This window comes from Mucor velutinosus (assembly GCF_035048745.1).
Source record: "Mucor velutinosus strain NIH1002 chromosome Unknown tig00000041, whole genome shotgun sequence".
In the NCBI taxonomy this organism is placed as follows: Eukaryota; Fungi; Mucoromycota; class Mucoromycetes; order Mucorales; family Mucoraceae; genus Mucor; species Mucor velutinosus.
The window spans coordinates 4,449,544-4,465,320 of record NW_027041905.1 but is presented as its reverse complement, the minus strand read 5'-3'; the positions used below and the strand labels follow the sequence as shown (position 1 = coordinate 4,465,320).

Sequence of the window (15,777 nt, the reverse complement as noted above, 5' to 3'; positions counted from 1 at the left end):
CTCTCACCACGTCACATGAAATGAATTTGAAATGGGTATAAAAAGGGAAAAACTTTCGTTGTATCCTACTCTCTCTCTCTCTCTCTCTCTCTCTTTCCTTCTTTCTCTTATATATATCAAGACGCGTGTTCTCATCATAACAAAGAAAAAGTTGAATTGATAATGGATAAATACCTTGGCGTTTTCGTAAAGATTGTACTCAACAACAATGACACTATCAGAGGCTACATTCAAGGAAAGGACAAGCAGGGCCATCTCTTGCTGAAGGATGGTAAGTTGCTAGTTGAAAGTGTGTGCAGCTGATTACTCATGTTGGATGTGTATCAGCTACCATTGAGCAGGCCAATGGCTATCACGCCAAAGAAGCCATCTTGCCTATCAACACGACGCATATTAAGGATTTGGAGGTGCTCGACATGAACAAGACAAGCACGCCACAGCCATCAGAGAAGGAGGAGCTGCAAAAGAAGCAGCAACAGCAACAACAGCAGTTAGAGCAACAAAAGCACAAAGACATGCTGGCTCAACAGCAGCACATGGCACAGCAACAGCACCATTTCCAGATGCAACAGCAATTGATGTTCCAACAACAACAACAGTTTCATCCAATGCCATATCAGCAGCATTCCCCTCTGGTTGGAGCAATGCACATGGATCCTGCCATCTTGTTTCAACAAAATATGCCAAGAGATCCTGCTATTATATCAACTCAAGAGCCCATGTATAGAAATGATAAATCGCCTATAAATAGCACTAATACTCTGATGGACCCTGCTATCATATATACTGAGAAAATTGGTCAATCTCCCCAGCAACAGCAACAACCCAAACCTCAGCCTGCTGCCAATAACATGCTTCAGCATATGTTTCAGAAGCAACAGCAACCTGGCCTCAAATCGTTGGATCCTTCTGCTTTGTTCCAACAACAGCCTCAAGAGCAACAACAACAACAGCAACCACAACAGTCAGCTCAACAACAACAAGGACAACCACAACAGTCAGCTCAACAACAACAAGGACAACCACAAAAGCAAAAGCAACAGAAAAAGGAAACACCCTCTTCTCAAGTGCCTTTCCAGGATCCTGCCATCATCAGCGTCACATCTTCTCCTGTAGCGAGCCCCAAACCCAAGAAGCCATTGTTTGGCGGTAAAAAAAATATCAAGCCTGTCAAGGAGATTGTCGTATTTGAGGATTATGCAGATTTCGAAAAGGGCAACAAGGGCACTGTCAAAAAGACCAATGACAGAAAAGCAGCAACAAGCACAGATCAAAGTAGCAGCAGCAACTCATCTACGCCTAATATCAAAAAAAAGGCCACCAAATCCAACACCAGTCAAAATGATATTCCCAAACAACAACAACAACAACAACAACAGCAGCAGCAACAGCAGCAACAGCAACAGCAACAGCTTAACAGCAAGTTGGATTCATTGGTGCTGAATGAAAAACCTGCTATCAAGAGTCGATCCACGTCTTCACCTCAAATTGAGGCTTTGACAAAACAAACAAAACCCTTATCACCTGTCTCTTCATCCTCCACTGCCTCTAGTATTCCTGCTTCTCTCATCCCTCCTCGAGTGAGACGAAATGGCTCATCCAATCAACAACAGCAACAGGCCAAATCTGTAGAAAACCTTCATGGTGTCGAGAGCAATACTGCTAACTACCATGCCGCTCGTATCTTAACAGTGTCTGGTGGCATTCAAATTCCCAGCATCAATGCCAACCAAATGGAAGTTGCAAAGCTGATTGGAAGAGAAACAGGTTTGACGCAAACGCAATTAGTTGAGAACGGCGCTTTTGGTATCAGTACGATGGTTTTGAAGGCAATTGGAGGCCATCGCCGTATTCAACCTGACAATCATAATGCTGCTCCTGTGGTCGTTATCTTGGCTGGTCCCACCGCTATTGGTGAATCAGGTATTGCTGCCGCTCGTCATTTGGCTAATCGTGGTTGTCAGGTCATCATTAGCATGTCTGAAGACACGTATTGTGGAGCCACTGTGGAGCAGTACAAGAAATTGGCTAAATTCTCGGGTGCTCGTATTGTGTATTCACTTGATGGTAAGAAAAAAAAAACATTATAGTACCGGTGAATTTATGATACTTATGCCATTTGATTAGAACTTCCTGATCAATATACTACACCTGTCGATATCATTGTTGACGCATTATTAGGTTCAGACATGCTCAAGATCACACCTGCTATTAAATTACAAATGAACTGGGCCAACAACAACAAGGCACCTGTCCTGAGTATCGAGTTCCCAAGTGGTGTTAACCCCAATGATGGTCAAGCCAGTGATACTTTCATCAATCCCAAATGGACCTTGTGTCTTGGCGCTCCATATACTGGATGCACTTCTCGTAATGTCACTGGTGAGTTGTTCTTGGCTGATGCTGGATTACCATTTTCCTGCTTTGAAAAGAGCGTCCCTCATTTCCATGTTCCCTGGGGCAGTGATTTCGTTTTAGCATTGGAATACGCGTAAATAAAAACATTGCAGTGTCGTTAGCTGAATCCATCAAGTTTCTTAATTTATGCAGCCCAAGCCAGCGTAGATTCTTTGCAAAGAGGGCAGTGCTACGTGGGCCTTGTTTACAGGGTGGTCTTGACATGTACTGCATTTACTCTGCCATGACATGCAGTTTCATATTGAATTTCACTTTCTTTCATATGGATACCGACCCTAAGCGATTTGAAACGTGGATTTGACATCTCTTCTATCTGTATCAATAGAAAAAACTCAGATTTGTGCAAACAGCATACTAGCATTACCACCTACTACGCTGAACTATGCAAATCACAGCCAAAACTGGACGCATTTGGGTCGCGTTTTCTCGCGCTACAAGTCGCTATAGACCATCAGAATAATACCAAACAATCACTCTCGACTAGCACTTACTTCCTGACACGTTTGCCCAACCTTTTTGAAATCGTCGAAAATCGATTCAAAACCATGAGAGATACCTCATAATTTTAATAGAAAATCAAACGATTGCATTTTTAACCCCAAAAATGAACACTTCTACTATGGCATATAATAAATCAAAATGTTGTTTTCGATCCAAAGCAGCCCCTGACACTTTGTTTGTGACACCTTCATATGTAAAACCTCAACATTTTGGCCAGAAATCTCATTTCATACTTTTCAACATTGCTCAATAGGTTTGTTCATAACATCTATTATAATTAGCACCATTAGATGCGCCTTAAAAAGTACTCCAAGGAGGCTTAAGCGAGCGTGAAATGATCAGCACATTTTTATAGTTGAATCTTGCGAAATACTTCAACCAAGTCGAAATTTTTTAATTTTGTCCAATCTTGAACAAAAAAACAACAACCGGAGATTCAATTATTTTTTGCTGACAAAATCAATGCTTTCACTGCCATCAACGTAAACGATGCTTTTGAATGCCCACAGGGAAGAAATTACGCATTAAACAAGTAACATTGTGTAGCAAGATTAGTTTATTCTGCTTTTTTTATGCAGGTTTATATCGGATACAATTTGGAGGCTTAATTTTCTTATTAAAACATTCAGAGTGTCTGTTGCATCCGTTAGACCTCCTGTGGAATGCAGCTTACAGTAAAGCTCATTGCTTGTTGATTGCGCTTCGACGGTATAAGTTTTATTGCGCTTACATTTAGGTGCTATTTACATGTCTAGAATGCAATATCTCATCTGCTCTGGATTCCTTAAATGTCAAGCTTAGTAGCCACAGTTGCCAACGCAATTTCCTTTCATGTGGTTCTGCTTGATTTGGGTTCTTGGGTTGAAAGAGATTCGTCATTCTATACCAAATCAGGCATTGTCGGCAAATCTTTCATCAGCCGATCCGAGAAACATTAAATCTTTGAACGATGCATTACTACATCATCTTGACATGAGGTCTAAAATGCTCGCCTCTATAGAGGATATAAGAGATCAAAGCATTTTCCCAAAATAAACAAGATGCTTTGAGCGTCTAGTGTCTTACCTGGTAAGCGCAGTAGTATCTACCGTAAGTATATGACTCAAAATAAAACTTGCTTCATCCTCATTACGTGGATGGCCAATTTAGGCAATATGAGTCTCTGTATTCCAGCTTTTAGGTATAAAGGGTTAAATCATTTACCCCTCTTTTTTCACTTTTCTTTCAAAACGTTTTACTACCAAAAAGTAAGAAACGCATTTATCGAATATGGCCGAATTCGTTGATAAAACAAATATCTCTGTTATAAACCCTTTGCCTGCAGTGATCCCTCCTACTACAAGACTCAATTTCATCAAGAATTGGTGGCATCGATCTGAAAAAACATCCAGTATTGCAGAAGCTCGCATCATCAAACGTATCTACGGTGCCTTGCCTGATGTTAAACCAAGCATCCCCATCTATGCCCGTGTGGGCCGTATTTCTATTGACTCTGAAAATATCTTTTCCTCCAAACTGGCCAGACAAATCAATACGTTGTACATTTCGCAGCAACCGTCTCAAGCAAAACCCTTTGAATTCGAATCAGAGCCCAAGCAAGATCTGATAAATGACATCAAGAATGAGTCAAGCAATCACAACCTGGTCATGTGTCATGGATACGGTGCTGGATTGGGATTTTTTTACAGAAATTTTGAAAGCTTATCGCAAGAAAAGGGCTGGAGAGTGTTTGCCTTGGATTGGCTCGGTATGGCTCGCTCGTCAAGACCAAAATGGACCTTGACAAAGTCTTCAACACAAACATGGGACGATATCGTCACGAATGTACGTATTTCAATATTCGCTTTGTGTTATCATTTGTATTGATTCGCTATGTAGGTGGAGGAGCACTTTGTAGAGTCGTTGGAGGATTGGAGAGCAAAGGTTGGACTAGAGAAAATGACACTGTTTGGTCATTCACTGGGAGGATATTTTGCCACTTGCTATGCATTGAAATATCCAGAGCGTGTGGAGAAGCTGATCTTGGTTTCCCCCGCTGGAATCCCAGAGAACGCAGTGGAGCAACAAAAGATGGTCAATGATAAGAACCCTCAAGAAACGTTAGAAAAGCAAGCATCAGAGATTGGAGCATCTTATCAAGCTGAAGCAGAAGTGGCAGAAAATATCGCGAATCAACAAGAACATCGCAACCAACAAGTGCAGAAGCAGCCTGAGGGAGGCAGAAGAAAGATACCAGCATGGGCCACCTATCTTTGGGATCGTAATGTTACACCTATGTCGATTATCCGCATGATTGGGCCTTTCGGACCAAGCTTAGTCCACACCTATACTTCTAGACGATTTGCTCACTTGACAGAGGGAGAACAACATGATCTTTATGACTACTTGTAAGTACATTTGATCTGCGTTTGGTTGATCAGCTTTGAAAACTTAACTATCCATCTTTAGATACAACATTACAGCGTCTACTGGATCTGGCGAATTTGCATTAGCGGCTATTTTGTCTCCTGGTGCTTATGCTCGCAGGCCACTCTTCCACAGATTATCCGAATTGAAGATGCCAACAGTATTTATCTACGGTGAGCAAGACTGGATGGATTACAGAGCAGCTGAAAAAGCCAAAGAAAACATGAAGGTAGACACCAAAGTCTTTAGAGTGCCAAACGGTGGACATCATATGTATTTAGAGAATCCTGAAGCGTTTAATAAAATTGTTAGAGAGGAAATGCAATTTTAAGCATTTCAAAGCTTTTTTGCAGTAATAACCTTAATTTAAAGTTAAATGCAGTGTTGATATGTGCAGGTCTAATGAAATTGACAACAAGATAGGCGTGTCATGTTATTGAGAATGCTTATGCCAGGAATTTCTTAAATCTACAAAGGGGGCAAACATTTCATTTTTTAGTCTCTTTTCGTATACTCATATCTGTCCTGAAATGCACCTGAATCAACTCTGTGTACAATTAGTCAAGTAATCTACTACACAGGAAATGAGAGCAGCCATGGAGTATGCAGCAGTCAAGATCAGTCGCTGATTGCAAGCCATAACAACATACTTGTATCATGCAAACATCCAAACAAAATCGGCCAGTTTAAAAATCACACCACGACAATATCTATACACAAAACATGAAATGTAGGCTCTTTGGAATTATTTCAATAAAACCTTGGAACCAAAACCAAAGGAATGTCTCGATGCACATGTATAAATACGAGACAGCCGATACCTTAAACCAGTCGTTCTAACCTTTCTTTCATCATTTACTGTCATTAATCATGGTTAACGTTACTACATTTATGGTTGCGACAACTGCTATGGTGTTGGGCATCAATGCTCTTGACGTCAAGGCTGCTGAGCAGATCAAGATGGGTCTGGAAGACGCTGAAGTCATTCCTGCGTCTGCTTCTGTCTCTGCTGCTGCGTCTGCGTCTGCCTCGGATGTCTATAAGGCTGCTGTTGAATCTGTCTTGGTCCAAGCTGCTATTGTCAAGGCTGAGAACCGTAAGTATCTCCTCGATTTAATATAGCTCCAATGATTAACTATATATATATATATGATAGTCCGCAATAAAAAAACGCTTGTAACTGCCGACAGCATATTTGATGATATTATCGCTGATTTTGGAAAGTTTATTGATAGTTTGCTTCATCCCGTCATCGAGTTGCCTAGCGTCGATTTGCCCGATGTCGCCTTGCCCAGCGTTCAAGTGCCCAGTGTGAGTGCTGGCTTAAGCATTGGTTTTGATGATGCTGCCTCATCCTCATCCTCAGCCGCTGCCAAGTCAACTCCCAACGCAAAGCTTAAACATAACAAGCGTGCCATTTACGATATGGATGGCAGCTACTCTGAATCTTCTACTCCCGCCTCTGTGGCCTCCAATGAATATTCTGCCCAAGATTTTAATGCTGCATCCGCCTTTGCTTCTGCCTCTGAAATCCACTATATCCCTCCTGCTGCCTCTGTGAAGGCCGTCTTGAAGGCCCGTCGTAGCGAAGCTTATGCATCTGCTTCCTCTGCTTGGGCTGCCTCTGCCTCTGCCTCTGCCTCTGCTGATGAGGCTGCCATCAGTGCTGTAAGTAGAGCCATTCAATCCACCCAATGCTTACTGATTTAACCCTTTCACTAAATGTCTAGGCTCCTGAAATGTGGGATCAAGTCATGGTCCATCGTTCTGCTGATGTTGAGGTCTCGGAAGAAGATCAAGTTTACTCTGAAGCTCAATTTGGTGTCGATCTTGGAGATCTTATTGGAGATCTTATCAAGGATGACATTGGCAAGAATATTGCCAGTGACATCAAGGACATCCCCAAGACAGCCATCGATTTTGATGCTCTTCGCAGCTCATTGCTTCAACAATTCTCTTTTGGAACTAGTGAGGCTGCTGAAGAGGCAAGCTCTGATGAGCTACCCAGCAGTCCTCTTTCTCTTAGTGCTAAGGAAACTTCTTCTGTACCTACTGACTCTACCACTGCCGATTAACTTTTTTTTTCTCTCTACCCTATTCCCTTAGATTATTTATTAAACGAGCACAATAAACTCAAATAGTTTTATTTTTCTTTGCTATTTTGATTGTAGCATTGCTATTGATTTGGCGGATTGTCTCAGGATTATACCTGATTAGAGAGCGTTACTATGCCATTGTTCCTGGGGTTGCTAAGGGCAACTGGGTACAGTCAAATGTTGGTGATCTGGATCATGACATTGGGTGATCCTTGGACATTATCCACATCAAGTCGATCCAGACATCATATTGACTGCTGACTGCAACTACTTGGCTCAAAACAAGACAGACGTCTTGCTTGTTTGTATAGTTGGAGGTGTAGATCAATTATCTTTGGTGTTACGTCGTCGATAGTCATCTTGGCTGTTTGAACAAGGTTCCGCCATCTTTAGTGCGAAAGATAGCACCCCCAATGTCCATGCAAGACCTGACATTTCTACATAAAGACACTGTCTGATGCACTGGATCCCTCGACAATGAGACCAGCAGATCAAGATGCTCGCCAAGAACGTATATCCACGGCTGCATTTGATACAGGAAGCATGTTCTATACACGTCATGGACTGACTCGCTTTTTTTTATAATTGCGCTTACATGCTTCACTCACACTCACACCGTTTGTTCACTCTTTAATACTTTCTCCACTAAAGGTTTTTTTTGTTTTCTTTCTTTTTCTTCAACCTTTTTATTTATTTTCAAGTACAAAGATGCCTACCGACATGGATATTGACACTGCAGTTCCACCCACTGAATTCATGGATGAGGATCCTCCTGCCATCAACGAGGAAACCAGCAATGTCGCTACATTGATAGACGAGTTGAAGCACGAAGATGTTGCTTTGAGACTGAACTCTACAAAGAAGCTGGATGTTATCGCCAACGCTCTCGGTGTCGAGAGAACCAGAACTGAGCTTGTGCCTTTCCTCCAAGGTGAATTTTGCATGTTATTGGACGTGTTTATGTATGTGTTCTCATACTTGTATATATATATAGAGTCCATTGATGATGAGGACGACGTCTTATTGGCCTTGGCTGAAGAGTTGGGTAAACTGGTAGACGCTGTTGGTGGCAAGGAGTACGCTTACTACCTCTTGCCTCCATTGGAGAACATTGCGGCTGTCGAGGAAGCAACTGTCAGAGACAAGGTAAACTGGACTTATCACTACAGAGAATCTTTTTCGCTGTGCTTACAATGAACACTAGGCTGTTGCTTCACTCTGTCATATTGCTGACATTTTACCCGAGGAACATGTTGAAAAGTACTTTGTCCCTCTCCTCAAGAGACTCACTGTGGGCGATTGGTTTACCAGTAGAACTTCTGCTACCGGCCTCTATGCTGCCGTCTTGAAAAGAGCATCTGAACCTCTCCAACAAGAGCTGAAAACGTAAGTATGATGTATTATTTACCACTGATTTGATATCTGATCCCTTGCATGTATAGTCTGTTCAAGCAATTGGCAGAGGATGATAGCCCAATGGTGAGAAGATCTGCTGCAAAGGCATTGGTGGTAAGTGTATTTCATGTTGATTCCTCTAAATACATGCTGAAATGTGAGCCTTGTAGAACCTTGTAGGCCAAACTTCCCCAGAGGATGTGCTTCCCTTGTTTGAGAAGTTGTCTAAAGATAACCAAGATTCCGTGCGTCTATTGACAGTCGAAGTGTTAGTTGCCCTTGCCAATAAACTCTCAAAGGAACAAACCAAGACTCTCTTGTTATCTGCTTTCATTTATTTGGCAAATGACAAGGCCTGGAGAGTGAGATATATGGTTGCTTCCAAATATGTCGAGGTAGGTTTTTGAAGGGAAAAAAATCAGTCGAGTTCTCAGGGATTCTTACGTGCATTTTTTACAACAGCTTGCAGACGCATTTGGACAGGATATTGCTAGAGAGAATTTCACTACAGCCTTTGTCAGCATGTTGAAGGATACTGAAGGCGAAGTCAGAACTGCTGCTGCTAGTCAAGTGCCTGGCTATGCTAAGTTGGTGGATAAATCCGTGATTCTTGAGGACCTTTTGCCTTGTGTCAAGTTGCTTGTTACTGACGAGAATCAGCATGCCCGTGCTGCACTTGCTAAAGACATTAGTGGTTTAGCACCCATCATTGGACAAGACGCGTAGGTGGATCATGCATGCAGCAATGTTGGTTATTTAACTAATGTCTTTGATATAGCACCATGGAATACTTGTTACCCCTGTTTTTGCAACAATTGACAGACGAATTTCCTGATGTGCGTTTAAATGTCATTTCCAACTTGGAGACCATCAACAAAGGTAAACAGATAAAGCATAGCAGAGATGCACATAGAGGATGGAATCTCATCAAACACAACTTTTCATGTAGCCATTGGCATTGAGCGTGTATCCCAGGCATTGCTCCCAGCTATTGTTGAATTATCCGAGGACAAGCAATGGCGCATCCGTTTGGCCATCATTGAATATATTCCACTTTTAGCCAAGCAATTTGGCAGCAAGTTCTTTGAGGAGAAGCTTTTGGAATTATGCATGTCCTGGCTCCGTGATCTTGTATTCTCTATTCGTGAAGCCGCTACTGTGAATTTGATGAAATTGACAGAAGTTTTTGGTGCTGAATGGGCCAAAGCAGCCATTATCCCCGAAGTGATGAAGATGACAACTGATGAGAACTACTTACACAGAATGACGACTATTTTTGCATTGACTGTACGTGTAGCATTTATGTGCTTTTGCCATGTTGACTGACTCAGTTTTGTAGACAATGGCTGAAGCTTTGACTCCTCTGATGGTTAAAGATTCCATTCTTCCTACAATCACAGAAATGTCAAAAGATCCTATTCCCAACATTCGCTTTAACGTTGCAAAATCATTGGAGACTTTGATACCATTATTGAAAAAAGATTCCAGCACAACTGAGCTTGTTGAAAGCTCTGTTAAGCCTACTCTTGAAAAGCTGAGCGCAGATCCAGATGTTGATGTCAAGTTCTTTGCCACCAGAGCCTTGGAGAGCAATGGTACGTGATAGTTGGCACAAAACGATTTGCATGTACTTAAACTCTCTTTCTTTACAGCTTAATAATCATCTATAAATTCTTTTTGTTTTTTATCATCTATATTATCCATTCACTCACTCACTCGCAATACAGCCAAAGACACACACACACACTCACACACACACTCACACACACTCGACGCTTTGACACAATACATACACGCACCACAGCCCCAATCGTTCTTTTTATACATGTTTCTCTCTGTTTTTTTTATTTTTATATTTGTAGTTTAAAAAAACAAAAATTATATATGAGCTTGGTCCATTCAAGAGAAAGAAAGAGAGAGACAACATGACAACCTAAATCAATAAAATTTTCTAATATTTGACAGAAGCTTTAGGAAACATTTTGCTGCATGGAAAATACTCGAATTTTTTTTTTCTTTCTCAAGCTGTAACGTGCCATACTTGATCATCAACTATTTGAAAAGTGATCCATGCCATTGACATGATGTCAACGGCAGTGTTTGTATTTAAATCATGTTTGCCCTGTACAGTAAAGGGCCATTTGCTATGACGGCACTCAGGCACCAAATCCAGGTACTGCATTGACCACAATCAGATGTAAGCGGAACATTTACAGAGGAATGCACATGGTATAAAAGCCATGGCCACCAAGTCAATTTCTCCATTTCTCTTGTTCTTTTATTCATTCTAGATAGCGCAGCAATGGCATTACAACCTACATCGTTGAATAGACTGTCTGTCATGGCAGGAAAGAAAGGCTTAACTGATCTGCATATACCCACCATCACTGAAGATGCACAAGATGTTGTTGGTAAGTAGTTGTGCAACAGAAATCTATAGTCATAGCTAACTCAATGATTGAACTATACAGGCATGCAAGGTACATGCGAATGTCTTTTTTTCTTGTTTTCTGTGGATACTAACCATCGATACAGGACGAATTCGATTGCAAAGAGATGACAAGATTCACAACAGTCAATGGATGGACAAGCAGAGAAACAATTTGTTAGCCTATGAGTACCTGTGCCATATTGGAGAAGCCAAAGAATGGATAGAAGATTGCCTCCAGGACGAAATTGATCCGATTATCAAGCTAGAGGAGTCAATGAGAAATGGCATTGTTCTAGCCAAACTCGCCGATTGGTTTGCACCTGGTATTGTCCGTAAAATATTCCAGGTACAAATCATCTCCTGTTACAGCAGCTTGGAATTTTAATCTTGTTAACATAGGACACCAAATTACAATTTCGACATTCTGACAACATCAATTACTTTTTCGAGGCACTCAAAGTGGCCAGACTACCTCAAATCTTTTGGTTTGAACTGACTGATTTGTACGAAAAGAAGAACATTCCAAAAGTCATTTACTGCATTCATGCTCTTAGGTAAGACATATTCTCCTCTATTTGTGTTTAATCACCCACTCATTTCGTGTCAGCCATTTACTATCAAGACGCAATTTAGCTCCAAATATCAAGAATTTGCTTGGGCAGTTGCAATTCACTAGTAAGTCTTGATACATCATAGTTTTGACTGCATCCCTCATACCCAACTTGTTAGATGAGGAACTGAGCGCAACTCAGCGTCATTTGGACATGTCGGGTGTCACTATGCCCAACTTTATGAATGTTGGATCGTCGTTGCGAAGGGAATTGAATGAGCTAGAGGATGAGGATTACAACACCAATGTACCAGACCTTATCATTGAAGAAGAAGAGGAGGAGGACTTATCAGACTCTGAGCAATCACAATCATCCATCGAATCCACTACTGACGAGGATAAGCTTGCGAGATACTGGTCAGATAGAGTGAATCAAGATAAACTGCGTGTGTGTCAATCCATTGTTCGCACCTTTCTTGCTAGAAAAGAGTTTAACCAAGTCCACGATCTGCATCACTCGGATGACTTTGTCTCTCTCATGTGTCAACTGCAAGCTCATGTAAGGGGAAATCTAGCCAGAAATCAACTTGCTCGACGTAAGACCATCTATGCTTCTCAAGCCAGATTTGCTGTTCAGCTTCAATCCGTCTGTCGAGGCTATCTCTCAAGAGCCCATTACAAGAGAACGATGGATTACTACAAGGCCAATATCGAAAAGGTAATCCAGGTGCAAACCTTTGTCAAGAACAAGTTGGCGGAAAACGCATACCGAAAACTGACGACAGACGCCAATCCTACCATCAACACGGTCAAGAGCTTTATTCATTTGCTGGATGACAGTGACCTTGACTTTGACCGAGAATTAGCATTGGAGGACCTCCGTCAGCAAGTCATTGAGAACATCAAGGACAACAACAATCTGGACGCTCACATAAATTCACTCGATATTCAAATTGCACTGTTCCTCAAAAATGCCATTACCATCGACGAGGTATTGAAGCATAGCGGTGCATTTAAAAAGAAGAAGGAGCAGCAACGCATGATCAGTGAAATTGCAATCAACAACCAGTACGCAAATCCCTTCTCGCTCGCTGGCATAGACAAAGACAGTAGACAGCGTCTTGAATTATACCAGCAACTGATCTACCTGTTGCAGACAGAACCCAAATACTTAGCTCGCTTGTTATCCATGACAAACAGACAAGATTTGGGCGATTATTCCAGCCATAAACTAATTGAATCCACCGTGCTATCTCTGTTTGGTTACGCTACCAACGCGCGTGAAGAGTACTTGCTCATCAACCTTTGCAAGTACTGCATCGCTGAAGAGATGAAGGATGTAGAAAGTACCCTCGAGTTTATGCGAGGCAATTATACGTTCATGAAGCTAGTGGTCCAAACAAACCGCGGTGCCAAAGAGCGTGAATTCTTCCGTACTTTGCTGAGCCCCCTGGTTAATGAAGTAGTGCAAAACGATTTTCTGGATCTGGAGACTGACCCTGTCAGCATCTATCACAAAACAATCAACGATGAAGAATCAAGAACGGGTATGCCTTCCAATCGACCTCATGCTGTCACTTCCCAAGAGGCGTTGGCTGATGTAGAGGTGCGCGACACCTTTGTGATCCACTTGAGAAACTTGAGAGAAATTACCGAGAAGTTCTTTGCTGCTGTCACATCCACTGTGGATGCTGTGCCTTACGGTATTCGGGTCGTTGCAAGAGAGTTGCGTCTGATTCTAGAAGAAAACTTTTCAAGCGAACCTCATGAGCGTATCATCAGAATCATTGGTAACTTTATTTATTACAGATACTTGAATCCTGCTATAGTGTAAGTTGCTGGTGTCATGCCAAGATAACCGTCTGGCTAATATTTGAATAGTGCCCCTGAGCAATACGATGTCATTGACGCTGTGATCAGTCCCATGCAAAGAAAGAACCTGGCTGAAGTCTCCAAGATGCTGCAGCACATTTCTAGTGGCTCTGTGTTTGAGGATGCTCACGATATCTTCTTGGCCCCACTGAATGAATATGTTGCTGATGCTGGACAGCGATTTGGAGAGTGGTTTCTTGCTCGTAAGTACCTTTTTTGTATATACGCATCAATGCCTGACATTCTTCCTCTTATATAGTAACTGACGTCGAGGATCCCGAGAGCTACTTTGGCATGCACGCACTCACAGATCAGACAAACACCCATAAGCCCGTCGTCTATTTGTCTCCCAACGAATTGTTCCACCTACACTATACCCTTCAAACCAACTTGGATACGCTGGAGCCTGAAGGTGCTGGCATTTTGCATGATATTGTCAACGAAATTGGTCCATCTGTCTATCATCCTGACATTGAGTTGCCTGAATCTATGGTCTGTCTAACACTAACCAACCGCTGCGACAATATCCCAATGGATCCTACTGCTCGTCTTCAGCAACTGCTGGTCGATACCAAAAGACTTGTCGTTTATGTCATCAAGATCCAAACGGGTCGAGATTTAGCTCACATCTTCCAAACACCTATTACACCTGAAAATGAAACAGCTTGGAATCAGCTCAAACACAAGGAATTTGCAGAGGCCAAGGAAGACTTTACCATTGTGTCCAAAAGACGTCTACTCCAATTGGGTCAATCTGAGCCTCCATTGGACCTGCAAACCATCTCATTTTTCCAGCTCAAGAGCATTGCCAATCGATTGGTAGTTCATTTAGAGAGATGCAAGGTTATTGCCAACAACAATGCCTACCAAGATGTCATCAACATGATTGCTCGCGATATCACTGGAAAGAACACACGACGTATGCAAAGAGACCGAGAGCTCGCTCGAATGAAACTGACATTGAGCCACCTACAAGAGAAGCGGGATTATCTACTGGAACAAGGCAATTCTTACGAAGGCTATCTCAATAGTTGCATGACAGCCATGGCTACAAAGAAGGGGAAAAAGCAAAAGTTCATCTTTCCATTCACTCGACAATACTTTCATATGCGTGGATTGCAAAAGCTGGGTCTTGTGCCCAAGTTTGGATCTTACAAATACACTGCAAAACAATTGCATGAACGCAAGGTGCTATTAGAATTGATGGATATCCCAAAGAGACACTACGATAGAATTCCAATCATCTTATCCATGGATCAGGCCGGCGTCATTACCATTGAAGGAAGCTATTCTGGTTGGCCCATGTCGTCGGTTCAAGTGGATATGCGCTACGAAGAACTACTGCAAACTCAATTTGAAGGTGTGCAGACGGTAACTGTGCTGGATGGTATGGCCAAAGTCAATGTCAACCTGCTCATTTACCTCATCAACAAAAAGTAAGTGTCTATATACTAATACTGTATATAATAGGACTAATATCGCTTTTGTGTAGGTTTTATGCGTAGTATATTGCATGAATACGTAATAAAGATAATTTGTTTTATATATATACTACGTATCTAAGATGCAAATCGATAGATGTGCTTCATAATAGTAAGCATTTGTAAATCTATTTTTCGACTATATTAAGAAGTGTTTACTGATTGATTCAAATACGCAAGATTTGAGATTTGCCACAATCAATGGATAGCGAAGCACAGTGAATTAACGGGTGTAGCATTACAAAGGTAGCTGCCTAACAACCCATTTTGTATATAAATACTAGCCGATCTATCTCGTAACGCTGGAAGTCGGCGTCACCCTGTGGGTTCTCATCAAAGACATTTTAAATCAAATATTATAATAGAGCTATGGTACATCATAATAAGATGGCGACATAAAACTGGTCATAAGTACATACTACAGGACTTGTGTAAGATCAGCGATATTTTTGAGATATTGTCATTGCAAAAGACATCTTCATGAGGCAAAACTCCCCAAAAAAGTATTTGGGCTAAACAACTGTCCTTTTAATTCCATGATCCCCATTTAATCAGCATCGCACCTATCATTGTTATCATCATTGTCATCATTAGAAAGGAGTTTAGGTCAGTCAGCAGCAATGCCAC

The 15,777-nt window shown here is 41.7% G+C and overlaps 5 protein-coding genes across 5 annotated transcripts; all 5 read left to right on the top strand.

Moving 5' to 3' along the window:
* Window positions 1-162: 162 nt before the first annotated feature.
* Window positions 163-2,495, top strand: ATC70_001652 (uncharacterized protein; the record flags this gene model as incomplete). The annotated part of the gene is made up of 3 exons (XM_064821046.1): window positions 163-271; window positions 328-2,067; window positions 2,128-2,495. 3 exons carry the CDS (start codon window positions 163-165, stop codon window positions 2,493-2,495), a joined length of 2,217 nt encoding a protein of 738 aa, XP_064684966.1.
* Window positions 2,496-4,188: 1,693 nt separating this feature from the next.
* Window positions 4,189-5,656, top strand: ATC70_001651 (uncharacterized protein; the record flags this gene model as incomplete). The annotated part of the gene is made up of 3 exons (XM_064821045.1): window positions 4,189-4,743; window positions 4,798-5,306; window positions 5,368-5,656. The coding sequence occupies 3 exons, from the start codon at window positions 4,189-4,191 to the stop codon at window positions 5,654-5,656; spliced, it is 1,353 nt and encodes a 450-aa protein (XP_064684965.1).
* A 539-nt stretch (window positions 5,657-6,195) lies between these two features.
* Window positions 6,196-7,400, top strand: ATC70_001650 (uncharacterized protein; the record flags this gene model as incomplete). The annotated part of the gene is made up of 3 exons (XM_064821044.1): window positions 6,196-6,421; window positions 6,482-6,993; window positions 7,056-7,400. 3 exons carry the CDS (start codon window positions 6,196-6,198, stop codon window positions 7,398-7,400), a joined length of 1,083 nt encoding a protein of 360 aa, XP_064684964.1.
* Window positions 7,401-8,129: 729 nt separating this feature from the next.
* On the top strand, window positions 8,130-10,473 carry OARD1 (ADP-ribose glycohydrolase oard1; the record flags this gene model as incomplete). The annotated part of the gene is made up of 10 exons (XM_064821043.1): window positions 8,130-8,352; window positions 8,416-8,567; window positions 8,626-8,807; window positions 8,864-8,930; window positions 8,987-9,211; window positions 9,279-9,538; window positions 9,595-9,695; window positions 9,766-10,103; window positions 10,156-10,411; window positions 10,469-10,473. 10 exons carry the CDS (start codon window positions 8,130-8,132, stop codon window positions 10,471-10,473), a joined length of 1,809 nt encoding a protein of 602 aa, XP_064684963.1.
* Window positions 10,474-11,118: 645 nt separating this feature from the next.
* On the top strand, window positions 11,119-15,174 carry ATC70_001648 (uncharacterized protein; the record flags this gene model as incomplete). The annotated part of the gene is made up of 9 exons (XM_064821042.1): window positions 11,119-11,227; window positions 11,288-11,296; window positions 11,352-11,593; window positions 11,647-11,801; window positions 11,855-11,922; window positions 11,977-13,627; window positions 13,679-13,872; window positions 13,929-15,105; window positions 15,162-15,174. The coding sequence occupies 9 exons, from the start codon at window positions 11,119-11,121 to the stop codon at window positions 15,172-15,174; spliced, it is 3,618 nt and encodes a 1,205-aa protein (XP_064684962.1).
* Between the last annotated feature and the right edge of the window lie 603 nt (window positions 15,175-15,777).